The sequence below is a fragment of the Microcaecilia unicolor genome, chromosome 7, assembly GCF_901765095.1.
Source record: "Microcaecilia unicolor chromosome 7, aMicUni1.1, whole genome shotgun sequence".
NCBI lineage: Eukaryota > Metazoa > Chordata > Amphibia > Gymnophiona > Siphonopidae > Microcaecilia > Microcaecilia unicolor.
In genome coordinates this window covers 69,234,389-69,250,729 of record NC_044037.1, presented here as the reverse complement: position 1 = coordinate 69,250,729, position 16,341 = coordinate 69,234,389, and the positions used below count along the sequence as shown (strand labels likewise).

At 42.0% G+C, this 16,341-nt stretch overlaps 1 protein-coding gene across 1 annotated transcript in view; it reads left to right on the top strand.

The window, feature by feature from the left end:
* LOC115474893 (gamma-aminobutyric acid receptor subunit gamma-4) overlaps positions 1-16,341 on the top strand; it is a 339,336-nt gene that overhangs the window by 123,688 nt on the left and 199,307 nt on the right. The window contains exon 3 of the mRNA XM_030210585.1: positions 5,338-5,405. Coding sequence (XP_030066445.1) covers positions 5,338-5,405 — 68 coding nt within the window. The remainder of the gene's footprint in view (positions 1-5,337; positions 5,406-16,341) is intronic.

The following is a 16,341-nucleotide window of genomic DNA, read 5'->3' as shown; positions in this document are numbered from 1 at the left end:
AATATCACCCCTTCCTGCACCAGAAATATATTGCAATCTAATAATAGGTGGGGAATCCCTCAGAGGGGACCCCTAATATCTCTTTAACATATTTCCTCAACATTTCTAGTGCTGGGATGAGTGGAGATTTTGGAAAATTAAGAAAACGTAAATTATTAATCCTAATTTGGTTTTCAAGAAAATCGATTTTACACTGCTGGAAATTAGAATTTTTCATCAACATTTCTGTTGAAGATTTCACAGTTTTAAGGTCAATATCCAAGGCATCCAGTTTAGTTGTATGCTCTGCGACTTTAAGAGAAATACCTGTCTGAGTTTGCTTTACTTCTGCCAATTCTCCTGTTAGTATGTTGGAATTTAGGCCATGTATCGCTTCCCATAAAACTTCTAGGGTAATAGTTGAAGGTCTTTTCAATTCTCCAAACACCACAGAGGGCTCGCTCAGATTCATTCCAGGCGAGATACTCATCTGTATCGATGTTCCTTCTGGCGCTGAGGAAGCAGCGGGGTCTCCACAAACCAGCGCAGGGGACCGACTTCCGGATTCCTCGCTCTGTTCCACCGCTGCGTCCTGTCTCTCTCCTGGCCTTGGAGGTACAGCTGTTGGGGGAGGACTTAATGAGACTCCCTCGGCGCTCAGGTCAGTAAGATTACCCGGACCACCTGCAGCGAAACCGCCAGCTCCCAGCATTAGCAGTCCCATTTCCGCCAGAGTTATCTGCCTCAACGGAGCAGGCTCCACCCTGCCTGCGGAGATAGGTGCCCTGGGTTTACCTTTTCGCTTCCCCATTCCAGTCAGCGTATCTCCGTGTGCAAACTTCAATGGAAGTAAGAGAGAGCTAAATGCACGTCTGCTCAGCTAGACGCCATCTTGGATCCATAAGCCATTATTAAGATGGACTTGGGGAAAATCCACTGCTTTTCTAGGATAAGCTGCATAAAATGTATTGTACTGTTTCGAGATCTTGCCAGGTACTTGTAACCTGGATTGGCTACTGTTGGAAGCAGGATGCTGGGCTTGATGGACCTTCGGTCTATCCCAGTATGGCAACACTTATGTACTTACATTATGCATAGAACCAGTACAGATTCTTTATAAAATGCCACCCTCTTCCTTTTTCGGTCATGAAAACAACTAAATTATCTAAGGGGGTAATTCTAAAAATATTGGGTGCCAATTACTTGTGTAAACATTTAAATTAATGGTATATACATGTTTATGTGTGCACATACACATGTAAATGCCAAAATTACACCTAAGCACTATTCTGTAAATATGCACATATCTTACATAGCTCTTATTTTACAGGCAGACATTCACAGATACAGAGTTTGGATGGCACATGGGTGGTGCTCACACGAATCCACATAACTTAGGGGCCCTTTTAATAAGCTGTGATAAAAAGTGGTCTGTGGTAGTTTGGATGCGTGAAATTGGCGCATGCTGGGCCATTTTTACAATGGCTTTTTAAGGGGACATTAAATGGCTGTATGCTACAATGGAGGAGTGGCCTAGTGGTTAGGGTGGTGGACTGTGGTCCTGAGGAACTGAGTTAAATTCCCACTTCAGGAACAGGCAGCTCTTTGTGACTCTGGGCAAGTCACTTAACCCTCCATTGCCCCCTGTAAGCCGCATTGAGCCTGCCATGAGTGGGGAAAGTGCGGGGTACAAATGTAACAAAAAAATTAAAAGTGCATGGCTATTTACTGCCTGAACACTTACCGCTACCCACTGACCTAGTGGTAAGGGCTCATGTGCTATTCATGCATTAATCATGCAGTGTGCACCAATTACCGCTGAGAATGCCTCCTGCAGTAGAAAATAGAAATATATTTTCTACTGTGGTAAAAAGCATTCGCCAACTTCAAAATTACTGCCAGGCACCCTCGCTATCCCAGCTGTAGTGTCAATTTGGTTTGCACTACCCACACGTTAATGTATTCTGTCATGTGATGTGCTTAAATTCTAAGCGCATAGTTGAAAAGGGGCGTGGAATGGGTGGGTCATGGTCATTTCTAAAGCCTATGTGCGTTGTTATAGAATGCACATGATCTGTGCCTAATTTAGGCGTCAGCATTTACACCACATTTTACTTAATGTAACTGCCTGCAACTAAATTTAGTCGCAACTAAAGTTAGCATGGATAGGTGCTTGGCGTTTTCTATAAACCGTGCAGCAAGTTAGGCTTATTGTATAAAGTACACCTAAATTTATGCATACTTTATAGAACTTGCCTAGGTGTATTTCGGCGCCAAATTTTTAGGCATGGTATATAGAAACTAGTCCTAAGTGTTTGTTAGTTCTCAATGCAGCTTAGTAAAAGGTCCCCTTAGTTCCTTGTGTGAAGCCCTGGCCTAAATGAGCATTCTTTTGAAACCTATGCCTGATATTGAGCTAGTGCAAAACCTGATGTGGAGGTTGGTTTTTCTGTAAAACTGGAGATACATGGGTATATTTTAATTCAATGCAAGCCATACCCAAACCATATCCAAACTACACCTCCTTGAAATCTTTGCATGATATGGATCTCCACATTACTGACTTTCTGAAATTGGTATTTATACACGTGTGTGATATACATATGTAAATGTCATTTTTTACACATGGATATATTTCTAAAATAAGGGCAATAATGTGTTATGCAGCCATCGGCTTCCCAATCTTGTGGTCCTCTTTCATGTGCATCAAACATATTCATCCCCTTTCCTACAGAAATTGTTTAACTCACTAACAAAAAGATCAAAGCAGAAACATTATCCACTTACCTTCAAGTATTCCTCCTCTTTTATCATCCTTAACCAGATCCCTCCCTCTTCATCACCACACAATTCTCCATGACACATAACCACCCTTCCTATCAATCTCAGGGGCCCTTTGATTAAGCCGCGTTGACGCCTAGGCATGCACAACACTCATCAATTTGAAACTAGCGACCGGCTACCGCGTGGCCCAGGTGGTAGTTTCATTTTTTTTTCGCGCATCCGCTATGCATGCTGGAAAATATTTTATTTTCCGGCACATGGCGCTAACTGGGCAGTAATCAGCATTGAATGTGCATAGACGATTACTGCCTGGTTAACACATGAGACCTTACGGCTAAGTGAATGGGTGGTAGTAAGGTCTCAGACCCAAAATGGACATATGGCTATTTTTATTTTTCCGCACGTCCATTTTCGGTCAAAAAAAGCCATTTTTACAGGTATACTGAAAAATGGATCTGTGCGCATCCAATACACATGCCTACAACAGCGCAGGCAATTTTTCGGTGCACCTTAGTAAAAGGACCCCTCACTACACTACAACCACACCAAATTCCTACCACAATTCCCAAACACAAAGACACACCCACCTATTACCCAAACCCTAACCATCTCAAGATCTACACAAACCATGTATAACAAAACTAATCCCCATATTGATTTTTATATCAACAGCTATGTTGAGTTAAGTATTGTAGCTAATGGCATTATTTGAATAACCTTTACAAGGGATTGTGATTTCATTTTAAGATTCTTGCATAAATTAAATGGGGAATGTGTTTTCATTTCACTCAATTTTGAGATTAGCTTTATTCTTGTGACCAAGTCACTAACATTTCTAGGGTATGTTTTAGATGTGATTGTTTCTCAAGTTAATAAATAATTTTGTTTTTGTTTATGTGTACTTTACAAGAGCCTTCTCCTTTTTTGTATTGTACTACCAATAAATAGATTCTACTATTATCAGTGAGATAAAAAAGAATAATAATAAATGACCCACAAAAGGTGTATTCTCCCTTTGTCTGAACATCCTTCAGGGGCATGCCTGGAAGTAATGTGCCCACTACCCCACACCAGGTCAACTTTTCAAGCTGCTTCATTGGAGGGTCCTTTTACAAAGGCATGGTAGACTCTACATGTGTGCAGTTTACTCAAAAATTAGACTACCACCAGGCTAACGTGCCCCCTCATTGTAATTTTAGATTTGGTGCACACCCATAATACTGGGACAAATTAATTTGTTATTTCCTACCATGTGTGGCATTTCTAGCATTAATTGGCAGTTGGCATGTACTGACCAGTCACCACACATGTAGTGTGTGAGCCCTTACTGCTAGGCCAATGGGTGGTGGTAAGATCTCAGGCTGAAAATGGACATGCTCTGGTTACAATTTTACCGCATGTCCATTTTCCGGCCCCTTAAAAAAAAGCCCTTTTTCCTAGACGTGGTGAAAAATTGTCCAGCGCACACCCAAAATACACACTTGCACTACCGCAGGCCACTTTTTTTTTTACCACTGTTTAGTAAAAGGACCACTGGATTTGTTATTACTTAATCAGCTGAGCTGCATCAGCTGGCTGGAACCTGGTTCTGTTCTTCCTCTCCATTTAGACAACTTCCACAGGCAGACCCAACAGTCTGAGCAGGGTAGATTAAGAAGTTTCCCTGTACTTTTCACTTCCACCTTCTGTCACAGAAGTCAATCTACTGCAGTTCCACTGAGGATTTATATAGAAAAAAAAGAAGAAGTAATGTTGATAATAATATAAAAATAGTAAGAGTCTTCCATGAATGTTAAGGTGATAGTATTTGTAGTTGGGGTAAGAATATGATAGTTAAGGTGCTCATGATGGTGATGATAGTCATTCAGTTGTATATAAGAACAAAAGCCTAGTCATACTGGGTCAGACCAATGGTTCATCTAGCCCAGTATCCTGTTTTCAACAGTGGCCAATCCAAGTCACAGGTGCCTGACAGAAACCCAAATAGTAGCATCATTCCATGTAGAACCCCCAAAAGTAACAAGATTCCATTCAGAATCCCAAAGAGTAGCAACATTCCATGTAGAACCCCAAAGAGTAACAAAATTCCATTCAGAATCCCATAATGATAACAGCACTGTGAATGAGGTAAGAATGGTGATGAGAAAAGTATTTTTGGTAGTGGCGCTGTTGGAGATGGATTAGAATGATTATGGTGGTTGTGATGGAGGTGATGAAGTTGACGGCTGTAGTTATTATGATGAGGATGTTGATGGTGGTGGTGGCACCAGTGCTTGTGATGCTTAATTACATGGTGATGATGCTAATAATGAAGATATTTGCAGAAAAGAAGAGTTACAGTAAATAACAGAATACCTTTTTCCTGCAAGGTAAACTGATTCTTCATTATTTAGTCTGAAAATAAGCAAAAAATGATGTCCAAAGAAAATCACAACCAATTCTGCAAAACCTTTACGTTCATGAAAATGTAAAAGATCTGATTTAGGTGTCACTGAGCTTCATTTTTCTTGCTGCACAATGATATGTAAATTTCCATCCTATCTGATCATTGTTTTATTTTCTGTCTATTTCTAGTTAAACCAACATATATAGATGTGGATATCTATGTTAACAGCATTGGCCCAGTTTCTGTCATTCATATGGTAAGAATTTAAATTCTGCAGGGGGGGTTTCATGATTAAAGTGGGATGTTGGGGTGAAGGGAAAGAAGTAAAAATTATTGAATAATTGTTAAAAACAACCTGAAAATGGTAAAACAAAGTCATTAACATAAATTAGCATTTTCAGGCAAACTGTAATATGCTAATGTGGTGTGAAATATATCTCTGTACATTGCACATCTGTATAATATATCTTGAGAGATAGTAGAATTACTGTATATATTTATATTACAGCATAGTAATCTATCATGTCCTTTATGTCATAAAGATGCTTATTTTATGATATTATAAATACAAAAATCTGCTTACCCTGTCTGTAAACCTTCTAATCTGTTGGGTTAGTAATGAGAATGATTTTGTGAGCCCTTCAGGCAGAAAGATAAAACTTCATCTTTATTATGATGCTCATTCTGATATGAATAAGGATGATGTTATTAAAGTGTACAGAACCAAATGATGCAGAGAAACAGAGTAATTGTCTTAAAATGAAATTATGAACACAGAGCTGAGGTTGAGTTGGATTTCAATGTTCTACTTTCTATAGATACCCTGTGGAATTCATAAGGAGTAAACTATTATGTTACACGCTACTGCATCCTTCCACTGAGTAAGATATTTGTTGAACATTGCTCTGTGTTGAAGAAAACCAAACCACCAAAAAAAAAAAAAGCATATCCACAGAAATAATTCCAAGCCAGTGAAATAGCATGAACAAAAAGCCCTCTTTCCAGTGCCATTGGTTCAGGCTTTTGTGAAGCTACATTACTCAATAAAGTGGGGGGGGGGGGGGGGAGGGAACTCTCTCCCAGTGAATAAATAGTTACATTTCAGCATGGTAAGTACAGATTTACAGAAAACGGCAGTGGTAAAATATGTCTCTAAAAAAAAGGCAGTTTAGAAATCAAACAAAAGGTGGTCAGTTGGGTCACCAGGAAGTATAAACTACCAAAACACACATCTTGTACATATTCAAAATTCAAATGTCTTTATATAACTGTGTACTTATATTTCTATGAGGAGGAAAAGGATCTCAGACACCATCACGACACCTTTGAAACAACTTTTGTGTAATTTCGTTAAGGCTCCATTTTCATTCATTCAGGGCGGTGCCGACACAGTAAGCGAGGTAAGCAATGCAGGGGGGCGCCGACCTCTAGAGGGCGCCACTCACTTGCAAAATCTTTTACCTGAAGTTGTGATTCTCCTCTCTCCCCTGCCCTTCCCTGATCAGGAAGTGAAGGTAGCCCAGCAGTGCTGAGACAGACAGGCTGCTCTGCTAAAGCTGCTTCAAAGAGTACACCCAGCAGCTATTTATGGCTTTGGTGTGTGAACAACTTTCATTCAGGGTGAGCTGAAACAACATTCAAATTAAAGAGAACAGGTTTGGAGGCAGGTGTACAAGTGAGACTGGGGAGAAATAAAAAATAAATAGTGTAATTGTTATCTGTAAGTGGTTCAAAGTTTTTGTTTTTTGAGCATGTACACTGAGAGGAGGGCATGACTGCAATGATGTGTACATAATTATCATAGCTACAGCTAGAATCCATTTAATTGGCTGAGGTTCAAAGAGGAAGTTTAGATGACGTATAGTGTAGAATAGCTGGTAAGTAAAAATCTGATTGCTTTTTTTGTGTGTTTGTTTTTATATAAAACATTCTGCTTGGATAGGGAGAGTTTGTGATATTTGAAAATACATTTTGCTTTAATGAAATTGCTAAACTTTAGAGTCAGAGACTTATCAATGAGGGATACATACAGTGGAAAGAAAGCCCTGGAAACAGAGTTAAGAGGACAGATACCAGCAACAGAATCAGATACTGGGCCAGCATGATCAGAAAAAGAAAGTCACCAGCCAACAAAGGTAGAAAAAAATTGTTTTATTTTCATTTTAGTGTTTGGAATATGTCCACTTTGAGAATTTACATCTGCTATCTTATTTTGCAATGTATAGCAGTCTCCAAGAGACTGGGCTCCCAGTGAGCCAGGGAGGTCAGACTGTGTAAATGAGATGAAGAGACCCCCCCCCCCCCCCCCCCCCCCACACACACACACACACACACACACACACACACACACACACACACACACACACACACACACACACACACACACACACACACACACACACACACACACACACACACACACACACACACACACACACACACACACACACACACACACACACACACACACACACACACACACACACACACACACACACACACACACACACACACACTAACAAAGACAGGAACATGAATAATCAAAGCTTAGGTCTCTGTAGTTGCAAGGGCTGGCCATTCCTAATTATGCTAATAGTTTTTAATAGGCTAAGTCCCACTGAAAAGCCTCTTTATAAAGGCAGTGCTTTCTCTGGAGAGCAGTGTTAAGAAACAGCAGGAATTGTGTTTATTTTTTTAAACTGCTTTCCTGTGTAAGCTAATTTACAGTTTTCTAGTATATGCTTGACACTGAAGGGTGTGGTAGACCCTTTTGTCAGGTCTGGCTGGGCCTGTAGTTTTCAGTCTAAAGGAAAGACAGGTAGCAATAGAGAAACATCTAATGAAGAAGCGAGACGGGGGGAGGGGGGCAGTGGTGTGCTGGAGCAGGCTCTCACAGGCTCGCAAGAGCCGGTTGTTAAGTTTTTAAGAATTTTGGGAACTGGTTGTTAAAGTAGGGCCCTCCATGGCTACTTTAACAACTGGCTCCCAAAATGTGGGCTTGGGCCCCCTGCTGAATTATCTTTTACTTTGCTGGTGGGGATGCTGAGCCCTGCCAGCCAAGTAAATAGACCGCTGCTGCTCTCCGCTCCTTGTTTCCAGCTCCGAGCAGCAGGCTGGGACTTCTCCAGCATGTGTGAGAAGTTTCAGCATGCTGCTCAGAGCAAGACCTTGGGAGTGGTGGCAGTCCATTTATTGGTTGCCAGCAAAGGTATGCCTAGTGTGCCAACACGAAGGGAAGGAGGAGAGAGAGACAAGTGTTGCTCCCCCCACCCTGGCCACCCCTAGCCCTTCCAACTGCAGAGCTGGCTACATCTGGAGAAAGAGCCTGTTGTTAAAAATTTACCAGCACACCCCTGGGGGGGGGGGGGGGGGGACGGGGGGGGGGCACCAACTGATAGTCTGCACGGGGGCACCAGAGACCCTTGGCACGGCCCTGCATTCATTGATTCTAAAAAAAAAACCCAAAACCTCTTAAATCTTTCACAAATTTTTAAAACATCTTGGGGTGCAGTTAAGGTAAGTTAAACAGCTGATAAAGGACCTCTTTTACCAAACTGAACTAGCGATTCTCGCATGGTAATGCCGACAAAGCCCATTCAAAGTGAAAGGCTTTGTCAGCATTGCTGCACTGGAAATTGCTAGCATGTTATAGTAAAAGAGGCCCAATGTTTGCAAAGATTTTTTTTATAGCAAGGTGTTTTGAACATTTGTGAAAGATTTAAATTTTTAAAAAGGGATTTTTTTAAAGGATTAATGAATGAAAATGGAGCCTTAAAGAAGTTACACAAAAGTTGTTTCAAAGGTGCCATGAGGGTTTCCGAGATCCTTTTCCTCCTCATATAAATATAAGTACACAGTTACATAAAGACATTTGAATTTTGAATATCCACAAGATATTCAAAATTCAAGTTAAGAAGTACCCACCTATTCATTCTTGCATCTCAATTCCAAGGATAAGAAATCATTTTCCCCAAGTCTATTTTTTGTTGATAATTATGTATGGTCTTTTCCTTCAAGAATTGTCTCTAAATCCATTTTAAGATCAGCTATAATATAAAACTTTCATGCTTTGATTTCAATCTGTTACCTGTTAGTTTAATGGAGCATTTGTTTATTAGGATTTATTTACCACTTTTTTTAACAAATTCACTCAGGGGTCCTTTTACAAAGGCCCACTAGCATTTTTAGCGTGTGCGTTAAATATCCTTATGCTAAACGATAGAGATACCCATATATTCCTGTGGGCATCTCTAGCATTTAGCGTGCGCTAATCATTAGCACATGTTAAAAACGCTAGCACGCCTTTGTAAAAGATCAACTCAATTAAGTTTACAGCAAGAATAATCTGGACATTAGCAACAGACAATTTCAGCAGAAAAAAAATCAAATAACAGTATGGCATAATGGTGATACAATGTAGAATGAAATGTGTTAATAGACAACATAGGATATATGTGGATGTGAAACTTAGATATGATAAAGTAGCAGGAGTTAGAAAATGCGGCGACTAACAAAGTTGCAAGTACATATGATCTTAGCTAGGGTAGGAGAGTAGAAGTGGATAAGCAAGTTCTGTTATCATAGCACTAGCATATTTGATAGGGTAAATAACAGCTCCCCATTTAGTTTGTCTCATTCCATCCTATTGATTATTTTATAATTCTTTTAATCACATCTATTCTGAAATATGAAGTGTCCTAAGTTGTTTATCCTTTCCATCTTTTTAATCATATCTTTTTTGAGATAGGGCAGCAAGAACCATACAGAGTATTCAAAGTGTAGTCATACTATGCACCTATACAGGGACATTGTGATATTCTCAGTATTATTTTCATTTACTTTCATAATAATGTCTAACATGCTATTTTCCTTTGCTGCACTGAGCTGAGGATGTCAATGAATTGTCTATGATGCTTCCAAGATTATTTTTCTGGATCGTGATTCCTAATACAGAATACATTATTGCAGTATTGCTAAAATGTTTTTCAACCACAACCCCATGTTTGTGGCTATAGCAACGCCTATGAATCACCAAGGTGCATCATAATGATGCACCTATGTAATGAGATCCCAAGTCATGACCTCAAATATAGCATGTGTGTCCCAATTTGGAGTTGCAACCCACAGTTGAGGAAACAGGACATTTAATAATAGGTTGTCTAATTCCATGTGGCTGGTAAACACACCCTTTGTGGTGTGATAGTAATGGCAGGTGGGGAAATTGGAGGGGAAGCAGAGAGGAAAGGGTTTCATGGAGGGAGGGCTCTCCTCTATTTTATGACCTGGGCTCTAGCAGAGTTAACATCTGTCCTGACCCTTGCTGTATAGCTGGTGGGGATCCCCAAGCATCCCCACAGTGGAATTCATCCAAAGATAGCCAGAACTCCCTTCTCTGAAGCTCTGCAGTTGACAACAGAATCCTTGAGCCACCGACAACCAAACATGCGTGGGGTGCCATCATCAGTGACTTAGGGGCGATGCTGCTGCCTGCCAAGCTTGGTAAAAGGGAATTCTGTCCAACCTTCTGAGAAAGTGTAATTTATATTTTGAGGTGGGGGTAGGCAAGGCACAGAAAATCCACACTCATTAGATATACTACTGTCAGCTCCAAAGTTCTGTATGTTGCTTTGTGAGTGATTCCTCAAGACTCAAGCTGAGGGCTCCTGAAATCTCTTCTTTATAGTGGGCCCCAACTCTCCCATATGGAAACTCCCATCTATATGTACACTTCCCTTCCCCTCCATGCACCCCCAAAGTATGGCCATGGGTCATAGGGTGAAGTGCAGCCACTGCCATTAATGAGGATCCTAAACTAGCTAGCATGAGCACCCTACAGATAGATGCCCCAACCTAGTTTTCCAACCTTGATGTCTATAAAGTACCTTTCTCCTGGGAGTCCCAGCAGAAGTGGCCAGAAGGATAGGTGGCTCCAACAGGGTCTTCCATCATCATCCAGCCAGCTGTAGGACACATTGACATGGGGACATATACACACATCCACATCCCTGTCAAAAATGGTAATAATAGTTCCTTCTTGCAACAGCACAATGCTATACTACTGCCTAGCCAGTGCCTGCTCACCCAGGGCCCTGCAGCAGGGCCAGGAGCAATCCTGTGTGCCCATAGACAGACAACCCTCTCAAGGGTCAAACAGTTCTGATATCATTGTCTCTGGGGTTCCCTGCTATGTCATCTTGTTGGTGCCATACCTCAGGCATGTTCCCTATGTAACAACTGCCCCAGTTGTCTCTGTCCCTACCTCCTGATAGCCGGCTATACCACTATTCAAACCATGTAGGATGTGTTAATTTCAACTGAAAACCTTTTATTAAAAAAAAAAAAACCAGGACCAGCCCACCCCACCCCATAGCATCAGTTTTACAACAATAAATAGGTAAATAACATTAAAACAGTTTATATCACAGTTCATTGCTGTCCATTATGTTCCTGCTGACCAATTTATTTATTTATTTATTAGGATTTATTTACCGCCTTTTTGAAGGAGTTCACTCAAGGCAGTGTACAGTAAGAATAGATCAAACATGAGCATTAGGCAATTACAGCAGAAAAAATATTCAAAACAATACAAAGTATGGCATGGTATACTAGCAATGTCAACACAATACGTAATAGAACATTATCATTGGTAGTGAAGGGTAAGGCAAAGTTGTAACATATAGATGGGTAAGAAAGTAGGAAGAATTAGAAAGTAAGCTGACTGATTTGAAGAAAGTTGCACATGGACGCGTGGATAAATAATGCCTGTGCTCTATCTTGTCTAATAGCAAGGTCCCGCAAAAAGCAAGGAATCCTTTTTTATCAGAATTGTAAGGCAGACCAGGTCTCAGGTTATCTCCCTACTAGAAAGAGAAGGGTAGGATCAGAGGTTTCTGCTTACCTGGAGACAGTGGCCAAAAGGGACTCTAGCTGGCTCATGGATTCCTGGGTTGAGCTGCCTGATGCTACAGAGACAGAATTGAGAACAAATGAGTTTGTTTCCTAGGTGTGGAAGATTCCAGGCAGATGAGAAGCCACCTCCCTCTTAGCAACAGTAAGGCAACATTGAGGGTCAAAAATGGTGCCTAAATTACAAAATTTAGACATCGTTCTTCCCAAAACATTTTCATGTGTGGGTCATTATCCAAAAAAAAAAAAATCTATCTACCAAACGTCTAAGTAGCCGCAGCTAAAATGTCTACAGTACCCTTCAAAAACATGTATCTCAGGATTTTCAACCCTCCACATCCCACAGTTGCAATGGCACCAAAAAAGAAGGCAGGAAGTGCAATTTCAGTGATGCAGAGATTGAGCTCCTTGTCAAGAAGATCATGGGCTTATGCTGAGGTGATAGAATGCTCTTATACCAAAGGAAAAGAATGCAAGAAGCTTAATGCAGTCTACCACGCAAATAAGGAGGTGGAGGACTGTAAAGTGCAGGCAGCTGAAGAGGTTAATGAGGTGCAAGGCTGGGGCCAACCCGTCAGGTGCAGACACCGTGAACCTCACCCCTATGGAGCACATGGTGCACAGGCTCCTTCCTCAGGAGCGATCCATGGCCTGGAAAGCCATGACCTCAGCATAGGCTGGGGAATCAGATAAGTTTGTGAGAACAAAGCTGTGCTGGCTGTTTCACCCTCTCTTCCTCAACCAGGGACAGTGTGTGAGTGGGAGGGGGGACTCTTTGATAGCACTCCCATGTGTAGTACATGTTTTCAGGTAGATAAGAGAGGGGTTAAGAAGGCACACCAGAATGTATGCTGAAAGGCTGGTTAGGGGCCATGTCCCAACAATTCAACAAGGACTACTACTTAGTGGGCAGGCCTGGGACCACTCAGTTCACTGGGTGGAAGGCCCCTATATCTGTCATGTTTAGTTGCCTTCTTCCCCCCACCCCATCCACCTAGACCCATCACCAACCTGTGTCTATTCCTGCTTTCTAGGCCTCTGTGTCCCTCTCATTGTGCCCTCCATATCACTCCCACAATCCTTCCTTCTATGTCCACCTGCCTGTGTGGCTGTATTTTATCCTGGCCTCTGAGGTACACAGGGCACTATAACCCTTGGCTCCTGCAGTGTTGGATATAGAAACATACATCTTTGGCTGGCATGATAATACCATTCCTCATCAGCTGTGGTCTACAGGGGCAAATGGAGGAAGGCTGAAGCAGGTTAGCTAGTGCAACATACATATTTCATCTACTTTCCCTATGGAGGCGAGGACATGGAGTCTAATGAAGAGCCTGCAACTGCCAGCCAGCAGGCAGTATAGGCACATCAGGAGGAGGAAAGTGAGTTGGTGGCATCTGAGGGCTCAAGGAGGGCACTGTGATGATGAGGATGTCAGTCAGGATCTGTATGCAGGGGATGAAGAGCAAGAGAAATTAGTAGTGGACACCTCATATATACACACACACACACAGGCAGAGAAGGCTGATGAGGAGCCATAGTTGGCCCATAGAGAACCCTATTGCCACAGGTAGCAGGTGCTATGACTGGCCACCTAACTGCTAGTGCAGAATTTGCAGCTGGCAGACTACCGGCAGCATAAGCTACAGCTACTGAGTGAGAGGTCCCAAGTCCAACAGGAATGTGGCCAGCTGCTGCAGACCATGCAGTAGCAGGGAGGCAGCCCAGAATATATGGCAGCAGATTCTGGGGAACCAGTGAGATCTCCCGGATTACACGGTGACCTGGGCAAGAACGCTGAGCCTCCAACTAGAACCAGTGAGGCCACCAGTCCTGCAACAACATCCTCCACATCAGCCACAAGTGCCACCAGTAGCCACACCATCTAGCCAAACTTTAGAGCACCCACCTCAGCTGCAGAGCTGCAACTGCCATCCAAGTGTCCAATGATGGGACACTCAGCACCCCAGACCAATGAGACAACTGTGAGGCCAGGTCGCTTAGGGGCAGTGCACACACTCTCTTGCTGGGTTCTGTGCCCAGCAGCAGATTAACCACCTGGCCAATTGGGTGGCCAGATTTCCATGGTGCAGCAGAATGGACTGATGAATGTGAGGTAAATGGGACGCCACAGGGGAGGATACTGACACACTTTCTGCTCCTGCAGGGCCTGGGTCATCACCAGCAGCTCAGGGACAAGATGTGAGAGGTGGCTTCCAGAGGTGATGGGAGAGAAGGAGGGGGAGGATGACGTACAGCAGTGAGCCAACTAAATGTCATGCTGTGATGTGTGCTGGAGGAAGGGGAGGGAGTGAGGGTGTGCTGGGGTTTGGGGTGCGATGTGTGTGTGTGTGCAGGGGAGGGGATGGGTGAAGGGAGGGGATTGAGGGGTGGGGAGAGATAATGGTGGTAGTTGTGGTAGTGGGGGATGTTACAGAGCTCCTGCGCACAAATAAATAGTGCATTTACATTTACTGAAAATTGGTCAGAATGAGTCTCTGTCTAGTGCAGAACCCCAGCTGATGTGCTCTTTGGTCAGCTCTGCGTGCAGGGGGAGGGAACTCCTCATCTTCTAGGTCTGGCGGCTGCTGTTGTGGTTGCTGTCCCTCCTCTGGCAGGGCCTGTCTTCTTTGGAGAGCCAGGTTGTGCAGCATACAGCAGGACATGAAAATTTTGGCAATCTTTTCAAGACTGTAGAGGAGCTTCCCTCCAGAATGATCTAGACATGTCAAATGATTCTTGACCTGGCCAAAGGTCTGCACTATGATTATACAGGTGCTGTTATGCCTCTTGTTGTACTCCAACTCCATCTAATTTTGGTGGTGGACTATGGGAGTCATGAGCCAGGTTCATTAGGGGTAGTCTCTGTCACTTCTGGGACGAAGCAGAAATCACAGAGAAAGTGTGTTTTGGCTAGTATGGTGACCTTGAGGCAGTGGGGTAATGGTTGTGGGTTCTGGGGGTATCTAGAGGGAGGGACCCTTGTGAACCTTATGCTGCATTATATCTATATATCTATATCTATATATCTATATAGATATAGATATAGATATAGATATATATATATATATAGAGAGAGAGAGAGAGAGAGAGAGAGAGAGACTTCATTCTGGATCTGTTTGTAAAATTGTTTTTCACACTCCATGTACACAGCAAACTTTTTTTTTATTTTTTTCAAAATTATGGTCCCAGATAGCTAATCTACTGTGTTAGGGAAAGTACAGCATTGCAATTTGCAGAAAATAATACAACAACTTGTCAAAATAGAAAGATAACATCTACTTTACTAGCAGAATAGCATAAGGATTTACTGCAAATCCCTTGTCCTCATCTTCCTCCATAAACACATGCCTCCCCTGTGCCTCCAGTATTTCAGATATAGAATGCTCACGTTCGGAAGGAAAATCATTATTATTATTAAACTGAAAGACAACAAAGTGGCAGCAGATAGAGAACCAGAAAGGAAGGCAATTGTATTTATTAGAATATGTTAGCTTTCTAGGAGTTCCTTATAATACAAAGAATGGCATTTGAGTCCATGTGTCTCTGACCTCATACAATCTAGAAAACCCCTTTCCTTTGGATCAGTTTACCAACAGATGTTAGAGTGGAACTTTCCTTGAGTAAATTTAAAATTAAACTCAAAACCCATTTCTTCCAAGAGACGTTTGGCTTTGCCCCTAATAGTGTCTGCTCTTGTGGGAAAAGCAGAGACCCTGTACCCCTCCATGGTAGTATGTGAATGAGTTTTTACTATCTTTTTTTTTAGATCTTCTCCGTTTTTTAAAATTTGACTTAGTAATTCCCTTATCCCTTATTTGTCCTGTTTATCTGTCCTAATTAGATTGTTAGCTTTGTTGAGCAGGGACTGTCTCTTCATGTCCAGTGTACAGTGTTGCGTACATGTAGTAGCACTATAGAAATGATAAATAATAGTAGTAGTAGTAATAATAATAATATTTTTACTTCCCCACAAATCTTTTTTCTTCCTGTCTTATACTCTTTAATTCTGTCCCAAGACTGGATTCCAAAGCATTGATCCTTTTTAACTGGTTAAGTGGCAGAATTTTTTATGAAAGCACCTTGCCATGATTCAGCTGAACTACAGAAAGAATTGATTGCAAAGAAGAGGAAATTGTGTATTGTCCTTACTTGAAAGGTGACAAAAGGTGTTGAAAAGCATTGTAGCATTCAGTATAATAAGTGAGAAAGAACTAGAGAATTCTGCAAGATCACTGTGTCCCCAGGCAGAAACATTGTCTGATAGCAGCTAAAATTAAAGAAAA